We start from the raw sequence: 12,189 nt of genomic DNA, 5'->3' as shown, positions 1-12,189 counted from the left end.
CGAGGTAGCACGCTACTTCCCTCATCAAGCAATGGCATACGCCACTGAGGATTTGGATATGGTCAATAACCGACGATGGCGGCTTGTGGCGCTGTGAAAGCGAAACCGAGCCAAGGCGGCCTATTCCCTTGGGGGAGATCGCCAAGCCACTCGATGAGAAGACGAGCTAAACCAAGGCCAAGCACACGGGTATCTACCTGTCAGCTATCGCCCCACAAGAGAGGGAAGACTAAGAGCCAGTGGTTGCCGATGAAGGCAGCATAGGAAACATCGGAGAAAGCACATCCGGCGGTTGGAGACGGTACGCGACTCCCTGGGCTGGGCGGTCATGGGAAAATGCCACAAACATGTACGGATATACAGCCAGCGTACCGAGAGCGGTTGGTGTCGCAGATTTGTGGGAAAGACTTGAAATCCTGTCTCTTCACTCCCGTCCGCGTAGGAGTGCAAGCTCGCGTCGATGACCTATTCGTACCGACTCCGGCGATGCCAAATCCGGCGTTTCTGTGGGATGTCTCGGAACATAACCAAACCTGGGGGACAAGATCAAGTCTCAGCGCCGGCGTATAGCCTGCCGATGCTCACATCAGACTAAGACAAAAGGGGTTAACTGCCTAGCCAAGCTGCCGGCGTCTCTCGAGACCATGTGTCCCGTTTGTCCGGATGTGTCGTAGGCGTTTCCGGGCGCCGGCCTCCTCGGCAGTGGTTAACCTTTTCCGGTCACGAATCGGAGTACTCAAGGTCCCCGAAGTCCTAGTGCTGCTTCAAAGTCTTTGATGTCACCACCACCAAGGTTCAGGTAGTCCTAAATCCGAGGACATGGCCGCCTCGCTTCCTCGTCTATGGTGTCCAATAACATTTTAGTCGAGGCCTGTGGGATCTCGCCAACGCACTCCATCAGTGGCGGCGGCGGCCAGAGTCGATTGCTCGTTGGGATCTCGTTGAGCCTACCCAGGGACTCGGGACAAAGGGGTGCCCCTAATCATGTCGACCCATCACATCGACCTAACGGCTGCCATCATGCCCAAACCGAGCAAAGTCGAGAAGGTGGGCACACTCGGCCAGTCTGCTGCCTGTTTATGTTGCCTCTCCATGCGGGCGCGACAGCATCACTTTGTCTCACTTTGAGACGTGCCGCGCTGAACAAAACGTCTGAAACCAGGTGTTCGGGCTCCTGGAACGCTGTGTTAGGTACTCCAAGGCCAAAGAAGCCGAGCACTTTACGGTATATGGCCCATCGTGGTTTCGAGGACGAGAACGGCAAGATAGAGGAGTTAGTCGTGAGAGGGACGTAAGTGGACTCCTTCTTGACGTCGGCGGGTGCGGGAGATCAACTGAGGATCCTTTCCAGATACGTCGATGAAGAAGCGCTCATAAAGCAAGCACATGGTTGGACCCGACGTTCTCACTTTGGTCGAAGCCACAGAGAGCGGCGAGTTAGTCGAGAGTGTCAAGATTGTCCACAATACGCCAAACGCTGCACAGGAGCCATCCAGCAATGGCCGACGCGGTCTTTGAGAAAGGACAGTCTCGCCGTATGGATACGGAGACCTGGCGATAAGGGTGCGTGAGCTGACCACGTGTTGTTGGCTTTGGTCAACTCTCATCTTCGAGACGACTCGAGTTAGCCGCGCGCCCCCTCCATAGCCATGGCTCTGGCCAAGAAAGCGACGCCCTCGCTCTGGGATACGCCATAGGGGTTGGACTCGTGGGAGCCAACAAAGACAACGGGCAATTGGGCAACGCCCGTGGGAGAAGCCTTGCGGACTTTGCTGGACAGTGTAGAATTCTGTACTCATGTGGGAAGCGAAGGCGGGCTTATCCGATGAGGGGCGTGAAATGCCGTAGGAAAGAGCAGTCTCTCACCTCTCGCCCAGGCGGACAGTCTTCCCAATCTATAGCGATACGTTGAACAAACGCCCTTCTCCGAGGATCATGTCAACCCAAGCCCGGATAGAGGGCGATAAGGTATTGCCGGTGGGCGGAAGCGGATAAAAGCAATGGGGGAGGGAGAGGTGAGAGACCCCGGCAAGAGGGCAAGGCTTATGAGGCCAGAGATGAAGCCCACTGGCCATTCTCAAACCCCTATACGGGTAGAACGGTTGGAGATCTCAGATGCCATGTGGACCACAGTCCGAGTGGCGGCCAAGCAACGGCGAGTGTGTGAGTTGGAGCAAGGTGCGAGCTGTACGGACGTAAGATGCAGCAAGCCAAGCATACGATGAAAAGAGGAAGGAGACGGTGCAAGCCAGCGTGCATCAGCTTGATTCCCTCCACTGACCGTGGCGATGTCCCCAAGAAAAAGGGAGGATGCATTCAGAAGAACTGGCAACATCACCCATCCTCTCCATTGTCGATCACCCATCCTAGTTTGTTTCGTGTTCTTCTCCTGCTGTTTTGGATGCCTTGGGAGTACAGTGGAATGAGAGAAAACGGATCAAGACAAAACAAAGGTGTCGAAAGGGGAAACAACTCCAAGTGCAAGTTCGAAAGCGAAGCTTGGCGATGCTTTGCATGCCGTTGAGTCTCCAGGAGATAGATACGTAGCTGCCTACCTACCTAATACCTAATGTACGGACGTAAAAAGTGTACCCACTTTTCCCCGTGGCACCAGCACCAGCACCAGCACCAGCACCAGCACCAGCACCAGCACCAACACCCTGCTGCCGTCTCTAACAATCTTGGCGGCAGGCTTTCCACTTGCAAGCCTTCAACTTTTTCTCCCGTCCGCCGTCCCTCCTCCCAACCCACACCAGAAAACCACCAGTATACGCGAACCTTCGAGCGCCGGAAATGGACAACAACAAAGACCTCCTCGCGAAAGCGCACGAGTACTCGTCCAACAACGTCGACCTCTACCAGTTGCTGCAGATCGACACCACAACAACAGAAGAGAAGGACATCCGCCGCGCGTGGCGCAAACAGTCGCTCAACTACCACCCGGACAAGCTCAAGGACGCTTTCGACCCGGAGAAATGGGAGCTCATCGAGACGGCCCGCGACATCCTCCTCGACGCCGCTGCCCGCGCCGCCTATGACAACGCCCGCAAGGCCGTGCTGCTGCGCAAGGCCGAGCGCGATCGCGTCCAGGGACAGCGCAAGCGCCTGATTGACGAGCTCGAGGCTGCCGAGCAGGAGGGGAAGAGACAGAAGCTCGCCGAGGAGGAGCGCGCCCGCGAACTCGAACGCGAACGGGCGCGGCTCGCTGAGGAGGGGCGCCGGCGCATGGCAGAGGAGGCCGAGCGATTCAAGAGAGAAAACCTCGAGCGGTTGGAGAGGGAGAGGGAGCCCGACGAGTATGACGAAAAGCTGGCCGAGCTGCAAAGACGGCTCGACGAGAAGAAGCGGCTCAAGGCCGAGAAGAAGGCCAGGAAGAAGGGCGGCGGGGTCGACGCCGCCGATGCCGCGGCCGCGGCCACATCAAACACGTCGAGCACCTCTGTCCCGGCGTCGGCACCGGCCCCGAAGGCACCGGTCAAATGGGAGGATCTAAAAGCTCGTATGAGCGCCGCACAACGACTCAAGGAAGCCAAGAAAGCCGCCGAGGCCGGGCTGGCGACGGAAGACGAGGTCAAGCAAAGATACGAGGCACTAAAGGCCCTGGATCCGAATCGAGCGGACTGAACATCCACAGGGAGACGGCAGGCGTTGGAACTAGAAGAGGCGGCGACGTGATAGACGATGCTGGAAAAGCTGCCAAAGAAGCGACGACGGATGGGTGTTGGCGGTGCAAACGATGCGACCGAGTGTCTTGTTATACAATTATACCCCTTTTTCTCTCTGTTCTACAATATGATGGGCACTGACTTTTCTACCGTGCAGATGCCAACCCGTTTCTCAACCACTCTGGCACGAATGCCTTGATCTTGACAGTGTTGTTCTTGTCCTCCTCGCCCCACTGCAACATGAACTCATCGGCCGGGTCAAAGGTCGAAGCGGCCGTCTCGCCAGGGAGGACAATGTCCGTCATGATCTCCAGACGGCAGAGCCCCAGGCCGACGTTTCCGACACCCTTGAGCCACTTGCCCGCGCTTCTGCCCCTTTTCCCCGACCTGCCAATGCTCGTCTCCCGCGGGATCGTCTCTGCAGGCAGGCCCTCGGGGCCGTGGTCCGCATCATGCTCCGGCCGGTACTGCAGCGTCTGCGGGACGGCCCTATCCACTTCGTACACCATGCAGGGCAGTATCCTCTTACGCACCACCCCGCGGTGCTTCGTCCGGATCGTGAGCTCCTGTCCCACGTAGCAGCCCTTGTGATAGTCGATTCCGTCCATGTAGTCCATGTTCGTCTCCTGCGGCAGAGCGTGCTCCCGGATGATCTCGTCCTGGCCCTCGGCGACGCCCTGCATGTATCGCCTGATTGTGTAGCTGTCCTCGGTCGTCGCGTCGAGGTCCAGGGGCGGCGGCGTGTCCCTGCCCTGCAGCAAGCGGTATCCCAACCCGGGCGTTCTCGGATCCCTGGTGACGGTGCTCAGCAGCGCGGCGTCCGTCGTGATGGGCTTCCCGCCGTCGTCCCAGGCGTGCCACACGGTCGCCTCTTCTGCCGCGAGCAGCCGCACGTTCAGCTTGGCCCGCAGCTTGTAACGCTTGAGGTGCTTCGCCAGCCTCTCGGCCTCGTTGGCGTCGACCTCGATCAGGAACCGGGTGCCAGCCTGCTCTGACTCGGCCGCCGCGGCGCCGCCGAGACCGGCGATGTCTGGGTAGATGAAGACGTCGTGCAGCACGCGGCCGGTGGCGTTGAGGAAGGCGGCGTAGAAGCCCGTCTGCCGCTCGCGGGCCTCCTTGGATGCGATATTGCGTGTGATGACGCCTTGCAAGAACTTGGCGGCGTCGGGGCCGGCGACGGAGATGAGACGGCGCGACGAGAGGGCCGCGTAGCCGGCGGCGGGCGGAGCGGGCGGCGGCGGGACAACGTTGCTCGAGTACGGCCGGCGCTGCCTATGTTCGCGGCAGGTGCGGCAGACGAAGCTTGCTGCGGATAGCTGCTTGCGCGCCGCGAGCGTCGCGTTGCGCGTGATGCCGTTCATCGTTGATAAGGGGGCTTGCTTCGGACAACCGGTGAACAGACGAAAATCAGTCGACAATGAACGAAACAAAAAAGAAGAGGGTTTGTCCGGCGCAGTCGGTGACCGAGCTGCTAGCTCTACGGCATTGGATCGCCCGCGAAGGGGTGGGTGTGATTGAGGTTGTGGTGGGAAAATTGTTTGTAATGACGTCTCAGCTGCTGGGATGCACGGGCACCTCGGGACTGTACTGTGATTAGGTATGTACCTACATGTTCGGCTGATGGTAGGCACACACTGCACGGAGGGTCGGATGGCCTAGCTCCGGCTTGCCTCTGCTACCTGTGCGACGTCCCACTTACCAAAGGTACCTAGGTATCTTAGGTTATATGGCCTGTGCGTTGTGAGGCCAAAGTGCTGCCTAGAAGTTTGACCGACAAGATGCAGCCTCAGGAGTAGGGGATATTTCGTCTTTGCGGTGGACCCGGCATGGGTATTCCCCTCCGAGCATCCACTCCGGTGTGGAACAAGCTCAGCATTGCCGCCCGGGCATGAAGACATGGCAGGTTGAATAGACGACCATAATGTCAGTGCATCGGTTGCCTGATGTTGTTCGTCTGCAACAAATTCAGGGCTGTTTGATGGGGGCATCTATACGGAATTCGACTTGTTACTTGACAGGCACTTTCTTCTTTCTGATCCACTAACAGGTAGGTGTCTAGCTTTGGAAACCCCAAGTAACAAGGCTCTCTGGTTCCAACCAAAGCAATATGCCTCGCTCGATGACACCGCTCTCCGTCAAGCCCCTCGGTGCTTCGCTCTCAAAGGGCAGCAATCCCCCAAATGATGACGCCAGCCCAACAATGTTGGGAGGATGTCATGCAGCTCCCACTCCCGTTTGCAAGGCTGAGCGAGGGCCTTTGATGTGGCTTTGTGGCTTCAAATCCCCCTGTTCATCAATACCCAGCAACACACTGCCAATGAGAGACGCGCTCGCCAGCGGTCCATGTCAGCGCTAATGCTCGATGCCCTGTGGCGGTGATTACCAGGAAGTAGTGTCGCAGGTCCGCACCGTCCTGCTCGGAAGTGAACTGTCGGATCAGGGGTTGTGTTGGCCTGCTTGTTGATCGACGAAGTCAAGCGGATCCCCGAATCCTACGGCAAAAACTATGTGTCTTGCCAATCCTGCCCGACCAAAGGCTATGGAGACCTCGGGGATGGTGTCTCGTACTCTTTCCCATCTGTTCTACTTTCTACCATCCAAAAACTTCTTCTTGGCCCCTTTTGTGATCTTCCTATGTCATGAATTGACGCTGTGTTTGACGGCTCACAACGATTTACTCAAAGGGCATCTCGGAGAACCGATACCTGGTGCATCATCCTAACGCGTGACACATGGTTGCCTTGTGTGGAACCTCCTCCTCCCACTCCCGACCGCACATGATGATGCCGCGATCGTGGCTAGCGGCATTGTTTGCCATTGCTCAGCTTTCGCCAGTTTGTCGCGCCGACGATGCCGACGCGTTGGATGTTCCCTCGGTCGACAACTACCTGAGACGAGTCTTTTCTCGGGGTAAGTCCCGCCCGGCCCGCACCAGAGTCCTGCAACGAAAGGTGACTGATAGCATACAGCGTCCGTCCTCGGCGATTGGGCTTACTTTGACGGAGGAGAAGTGTCCCAGTACATCGAAAACGGCAAGAACACCTCGAGACCGTCCTCGCCGCTGTCAAGCACCCTCTCCATCGACCTCTCCAAGTCCTGGAAGCCCGCCGATGTGGCCATCAAGCAGACCCAGAAGGGTGCCCAGAACATGATGAGACAGGCAATCTTCACCGACAACTCGACGAGCTCGTTCTACATCTGGGGAGGCTTCGCATCCTATACCGCCGATCCGCCCGCCGCGCGGCTCTGGAAGTTCCGCGCCGACGGCGACGGCGGCGGCTCGTGGAGCACCGACCTGAAGCCTGGCAACGACTTCTTCACCCAGCTCACCCGCTCCCAGGGCGGCGTCTACGTGAGCACCCCCGACTCGGGCTTCTACTATGGCGGTTACTCGGACGCCAAGTCCGACCCCAACCCAGAGGGCCCCGTACCCGGGTTCCTGCAGTTCAACTACACGGCAACGGACCAGGCGTGGACGAACCATACCGAGGCACCCTACTCCACTTATGGCACTCTGGTCGGGGGCAGCGCGCACTACGTTCCCAGCTACGGGCCTAACGGCTTGATCATGATCTTTGGTGGGAGGTCGCACGTCATTGGAAGCGGGCAGAGCAACAGCAACGTGGGCTGGCTCGACTTCGGATCGATCCACGTCATGGACCCCGTTACGAAGAAGTGGTATTCCCAGAAGACCAGCGGAAACGCCCCCGGGGCGCGAATGTGGCACTGCACCGTCGGCGCGCAGAGTCGCAACAACACTTACGAGATGTAGGTGGAGGGAAGACCCCCGTCGGAACGTTCTCAACCGCAGCACGCTAATCCCCGGTCCTAGTTTCGTCTTCGGCGGCACCAACATGGCAAACCGGGAGACCTACGACGAGGTGCACGTCCTCTCGCTCCCCGGGTTTGTCTGGAAGAAGGCGGACTACGCGCCCACCTCGCCGCGCGATTGCATGTCATGCATCGTCGCCGGCCAGCGGCAGATGGTCACCTTTGGGGGCATCGACCGGATGAGGTGGAACGACAACTCGACAGACTTCTTCCGCGATCCGGACACGTTCCCTCAGGGGGTCGGTGTTTTCGACCTGACGGATCTGGCGTGGAAGGACGAGTACAACGCGGATGCTTCCAGCTACGACTCGCCAGAGGCTATCAAGACTTGGTATAACGAAGGGTTAGCCCCCCCCCCGCTTTCTCCGGGTTGATCAAATGAGAGTTTGCTAATGAGCCGCAGAAACCTCGCCAACGTCGAGTACTCTGAAGGGGTCGAGGGGCTCATGAAATCCGGCACCGCGGGCTCCGGCTTCTTCTCCGGTTCTGGTTCCGACTCGACGCCCGTCGACTCTGGATCCGGATCAACAAACACCGGCGCCATTGCCGGCGGCGTCGTTGGAGGCGTTGTGGGCGTCGCCCTGATCGGACTGGCCGCCTTCTGCCTCATGAGACGGCGGAAGCACAAAAAGGTGCCGACCGAAGAGACCGGCGCCGCTGTCGAGGCGCCGGCCCACCCCCACGGCATGGAACAGGCGTACTCCCCGAACCCGCCGCCGTCGACGACGGTGGCGCCTTCGGAGCTGCAGGGAGAATACCACGATCACTCGCCGTACTCGGCGTCCGAGGTGCCCAAGACGATGCAGCCGCCCGAGATGGACGCGCAGGAGCCGCGGCATTTCTACGCTGCGGAGCTGGACGGATCGGAGGCGCGGAGATGACATCACTGCCAATGAGGAAACAAAGAGGAAGTGAGGACGTGATGTAGATATCGATCGGTCGACGTTCCCAGCATCTAGATTGCAAAGAGGAAATCTGCCGACTGTGTTATTCGACCCCAATACCTCGCTCCGTGCTGATCGATTAGTCAGTCGTGATTTGATTGCGATGAATGCTGATACATTACGCGGCGTCCAGACGCGTGTACTGGCCTGGAGATCCGAAATGCATAGCAAATGACTGACCAGGTTAGGTGTGAGGCCCTTGCTTCGTATAACGACGGGCAGCTCCACGAAGGCTCCTGGTGGTTTGTCCGAAAAGCACAAGTTAGTCAAGGGTTTAGAGATCGACTTGGAATCAATACATGGGTTCGAATGATGTAGCCAAGCGGATAGGCCCACTGACACAAGGATACCATTATCCAGTGGTCTCATGCATAGGAGTTGCACGCCAGCTTCCGATCCAAGCCTGCAGTGTTACGGCCACAGAGTAGAGTTCGAAGCACCAATTGAGCCGCGACGGGAAACGGTAGGTTGTGTGCTAATCTCATCATGGCCTCAAGACAGTAGTAGGCAGCGTCAGCAGCGACGTGCTGGGAAAGAGAGAGTGAAGGCCCAACACGAACCTCAATGCAACGTCAACAAGCCATGCCGATAGGGACCCCGGACGCCGTTGGTGATCGCAGCATCCGGTGCCGGAGTCCCCACTCTTCCGATTTGCTGCTGCCGGACGGGGGCCCGCCACGGAGGAAGCACCTGGGGCCCCAAGGTTCCAGGCTTATATCGGGTAGAGAGGCCTGAGCCTGCTGCGCACTCGGTCCGAGGTGCTTAGCAACAAAGGAAAAGTCGTAAATGATAGCTCCCCCATGAACAGACGCCCAATAGCCGATACGGCAAGACGATCCTAATGAGAACAGATATCACAACAAAGGAGGAGCGTACCAACCATTCTCGGCCCCCCAGAAAACTACACTACCCCCCGATCCGTGGCCCCGATCACAACATCAAGCCAAGTCCTGTCGAGCCGCCGCTGCTCATCGCCGACTCCCCTCCCTTGCCGATCACCTAATTGGCCCCCCATCCACGGTGAATCATGACGGCATCCATCTTCAGAGACGCGCCGCGAGACCTCGCACGCGGCGCCAGGGACATGCCGCGGTCCGAGTCGCCCTGCCCTGCCCCTTCCGGTCGAGAGTTTAAACAGCGCTGAACGACTCGAGTAGGGGTCCAGTGACGGGACCCGCGGGACTGGCACCGTTCGTGCGGAGGGGGAAGGGTGAGGGGGGTGTAAGTGTCTTAAATTGTGGAGACCAATATCGTCGTCCGGACTTTGGCATGTCCCCGAAGAGCCGGGTTTCCGTACGGCGCCCGCTTGCGAGCCCGCGGTATCCCTTTTTGTTCTCCACCCCTCCTCCTCCCCCCCGGCTCCCTGGCGGCTGGCAGGAGTGTCAGTGCAGGTTGAATTGAGAAGTGGCTGAGGTAAGCGGTGCCTGTTTTTGCAAATCGATGACGGGTATGTATCCCAAACCCTCCCCGCGTTCGTCGGGGTTGGGCGGCCTGCGAAGTCCGCTCCGCGCCGCGCTTGTCATCTCGCGCGGCCACCCAAGCTTTGTTTCCACCACACACCCCCCCAGTTTTGTCCGCGGGATGCTGAGCGAGTGCGAAGTCCACCATAGAAGTATGTTTCTGGGTTTGTATACGCCCGTCATGGGATGGCATGACAGGTCGCCAAAGTCAACGTCAACGTTCATGTCACGCTCGTCCGGTCAGGCGCGCCCCCTCGGAAACCCAGCAGCTCGGATGGCACGCGCCCGTTCATTATGTTTCCCTGAACCCCCCCCTTCAAAACAAAACAAAACTGTCAACGAGAGAGGCGTACAGACCGGGTCAGGCAGTACCCATGCCCGTGGAGAGGGGAACACGGGCGGCCACGGGCCAACTCTTGATTCCTCGCTGTGCTGATGAATGGGATGGGAGCGAGCCAGCCCGCCGGTCTGGGTCGCACACAACCGGACGGCTCGGAGCGGTGACACCCTCGGCGCCGAAATGAGACGGGCGGCGAGGGGAGGGGGGGGGGATCTGATCCCATGATGATTTAGAGATAGCGGTGCGTATGACGCTCTGTTTCAGACCCGTCGTCCCGTTGGAATGCATGTCTGGTTGAGAGTCGTCATGGAGCGGCGAGATCACGGCCGATGCGATGACATAAAGTATCGGCGATCGCTTTCATCGAGGAACGGGGTCCTTGCTGTGCGTCCGCTGGCAAAGTCGCGAACCTCGGCCAGCCGCGAATGAAGCCGCAGAGGCTCGGTGGCCCGGCCTCGAAAGTCGAAAGTCCAGCACTTTCTACTGAAGCTCGGAAGGCCCCTGTGGATCCAGCAACCTACTTAATAAGGATAGTGTGCAGACACGGCCCGCAGCTTGCTTGCATTCGCACGTTGTTTGGGGGCCTTTTGATTTCCAACCACGGCCGGCCCCCATCGCGGAAAAGTGTGGGGGGGGGAGGAGGAGGAGGAGAGAAGAGAGTGATGAATAATTGTCCTTGTTTCCATCTCGGCTTACAAAACCACACCCAGTCGGCTTGCACAATTGTCATCTCACATCTTGTGGGTCCGTGCTAATCCCACGCCTCCAGGCAGCTGGAGCCCCACTTTCGGCACCGGGCTTAACTGCGGTACACCCGTCTGGCAGCGTGGGACCAGTCGAACCGAGGGCCTCGAGACTTTGAGATGGAGATCCCAGCGCCAAGCCACACAATCAACACTCGTCCGTCTGCATGCATCGAACAAAAGAGTCCATCGTGAGATTTTCATTTCAGGCACACCCAGCCTGAGATCCCACCCGTGACTCAAAGTGCTTCGTGGTGGAGACGAGACATCTTCCTGGCCCCCCTTTGCACCGCTCGCTTCTTTTTCCAAACCCCCCTTGTTCTGACAATATTTCTGCGTCAAGCCGCACCAAACCGATACCCACAAGCGATCCTCGACAGGCTACAGCAATCGGTCCCCTGTTTCGCAACTTCCACGCCTGCTGGGCGAGTCCCAGAGAGAGAAGGGATAGAGAGAGAAAGGGCCAGCCCGCCCCCGCAGCGTGTTCCCACACCCGCGTCTCCGCCGCCTTGTCGAGAGTCTCGCATCGACTCAAATCGACTCGTCGAGACTCTCTCGCCTCCTCTCACACACAGCCCAGCCCTTTTCCGCACCGCCGCAAACCCTCCCTCCCCGCACGGCGGAGACAGGAGGAGGCGTAGCGTACGTGGACTTGTATGTGGATGAAGCATGTTAGAGAACGATGGATCCCGTGTGCAGCCTGAGCCAAAGAGTCGAAACCTTTTTCTCTCTCTGCCTTTCATTTTCCAAGTTCCAGCGGAGGACGATCTCGGGGTCCGGTCTTATCGGGCTGATCATCGATGACCATCAAGTGGGATAGCATAACCCGTGGAGCCGATGACATGATGGATGCGCGTCCCTAGATCATAGCAGCGACTTCGCAATCCTGTCGATAACGAGTCCCGCGTCCCCCACCGGAGTCTTGGAAATCGCCATCCACGTCAATGCTCCCCCTTCCTATCCCCCTTATTCCTCTTGCCAGATTTCCCATCGCGGCATCAACCCTCGCCATTACGATGGGCATTGCGTGCGTGTGGAGGCAGAGCTTGGCCCGGTGTATTTGCACAAAATCCCAAGCGGCAGCCCCAGTGCAGCAGCAGCCTCAGATGATCGACGGCCAGATAGGCAGATAGGCAGATAGGGTCTAGGGTGACATCCCCACCCCCCCTCAATTGTGTCTCATCCGGGGGTGGATGGGAAAGGAAC

The 12,189-nt window shown here is 58.6% G+C and overlaps 4 protein-coding genes across 4 annotated transcripts; 3 read left to right on the top strand and 1 right to left on the bottom strand.

The window, feature by feature from the left end:
• Positions 1 to 984: 984 nt before the first annotated feature.
• CDEST_01397 (uncharacterized protein) lies at positions 985 to 1,518 on the top strand (the record flags this gene model as incomplete). Its single annotated transcript, XM_062917556.1, has 3 exons — positions 985 to 1,064; positions 1,163 to 1,291; positions 1,380 to 1,518. The coding sequence occupies 3 exons, from the start codon at positions 985 to 987 to the stop codon at positions 1,516 to 1,518; spliced, it is 348 nt and encodes a 115-aa protein (XP_062773607.1).
• A 1,194-nt stretch (positions 1,519 to 2,712) lies between these two features.
• On the top strand, positions 2,713 to 3,632 carry CDEST_01396 (Putative DnaJ domain, Chaperone J-domain superfamily). The gene has a single exon (XM_062917555.1). It carries the CDS (start codon positions 2,794 to 2,796, stop codon positions 3,622 to 3,624), a length of 831 nt encoding a protein of 276 aa, XP_062773606.1. The 5' UTR covers positions 2,713 to 2,793; the 3' UTR covers positions 3,625 to 3,632.
• Position 3,633: 1 nt separating this feature from the next.
• On the bottom strand, positions 3,634 to 5,228 carry CDEST_01395 (Putative GTP-binding protein TrmE/Aminomethyltransferase GcvT, domain 1). The gene has a single exon (XM_062917554.1). The coding sequence runs from the start codon at positions 5,024 to 5,026 to the stop codon at positions 3,812 to 3,814; it is 1,215 nt and encodes a 404-aa protein (XP_062773605.1). The 5' UTR covers positions 5,027 to 5,228; the 3' UTR covers positions 3,634 to 3,811.
• Positions 5,229 to 6,147: 919 nt separating this feature from the next.
• On the top strand, positions 6,148 to 8,492 carry CDEST_01394 (Putative galactose oxidase/kelch, beta-propeller, kelch-type beta propeller). The gene is made up of 4 exons (XM_062917553.1): positions 6,148 to 6,575; positions 6,635 to 7,433; positions 7,498 to 7,839; positions 7,900 to 8,492. Exons 1-4 carry the CDS (start codon positions 6,398 to 6,400, stop codon positions 8,375 to 8,377), a joined length of 1,797 nt encoding a protein of 598 aa, XP_062773604.1. The 5' UTR covers positions 6,148 to 6,397; the 3' UTR covers positions 8,378 to 8,492.
• The last annotated feature ends 3,697 nt before the right edge of the window (positions 8,493 to 12,189 follow it).

The sequence above is a fragment of the Colletotrichum destructivum genome, chromosome 1 (genome assembly GCF_034447905.1).
Source record: "Colletotrichum destructivum chromosome 1, complete sequence".
Classification (NCBI taxonomy): Eukaryota; Fungi; Ascomycota; class Sordariomycetes; order Glomerellales; family Glomerellaceae; genus Colletotrichum; species Colletotrichum destructivum.
This window is presented reverse-complemented; position numbering and strand designations above follow the sequence as displayed.

Excerpts from the sequence above, each read along its gene's own strand:
- CDEST_01396 (XM_062917555.1), top strand. The coding sequence starts at position 2,794 with ATGGACAACAACAAAGACCTCCTCGCGAAAGCGCACGAGTACTCGTCC.
- CDEST_01395 (XM_062917554.1), bottom strand. The coding sequence starts at position 5,026 with ATGAACGGCATCACGCGCAACGCGACGCTCGCGGCGCGCAAGCAGCTA.
- CDEST_01394 (XM_062917553.1), top strand. The coding sequence starts at position 6,398 with ATGGTTGCCTTGTGTGGAACCTCCTCCTCCCACTCCCGACCGCACATG. Across the intron at positions 6,576-6,634 it reads GAGACGAGTCTTTTCTCGGG|CGTCCGTCCTCGGCGATTGG; the intron begins GTAAGTCCCGCC and ends GATAGCATACAG. Across the intron at positions 7,434-7,497 it reads CGCAACAACACTTACGAGAT|TTTCGTCTTCGGCGGCACCA; the intron begins GTAGGTGGAGGG and ends CCCCGGTCCTAG.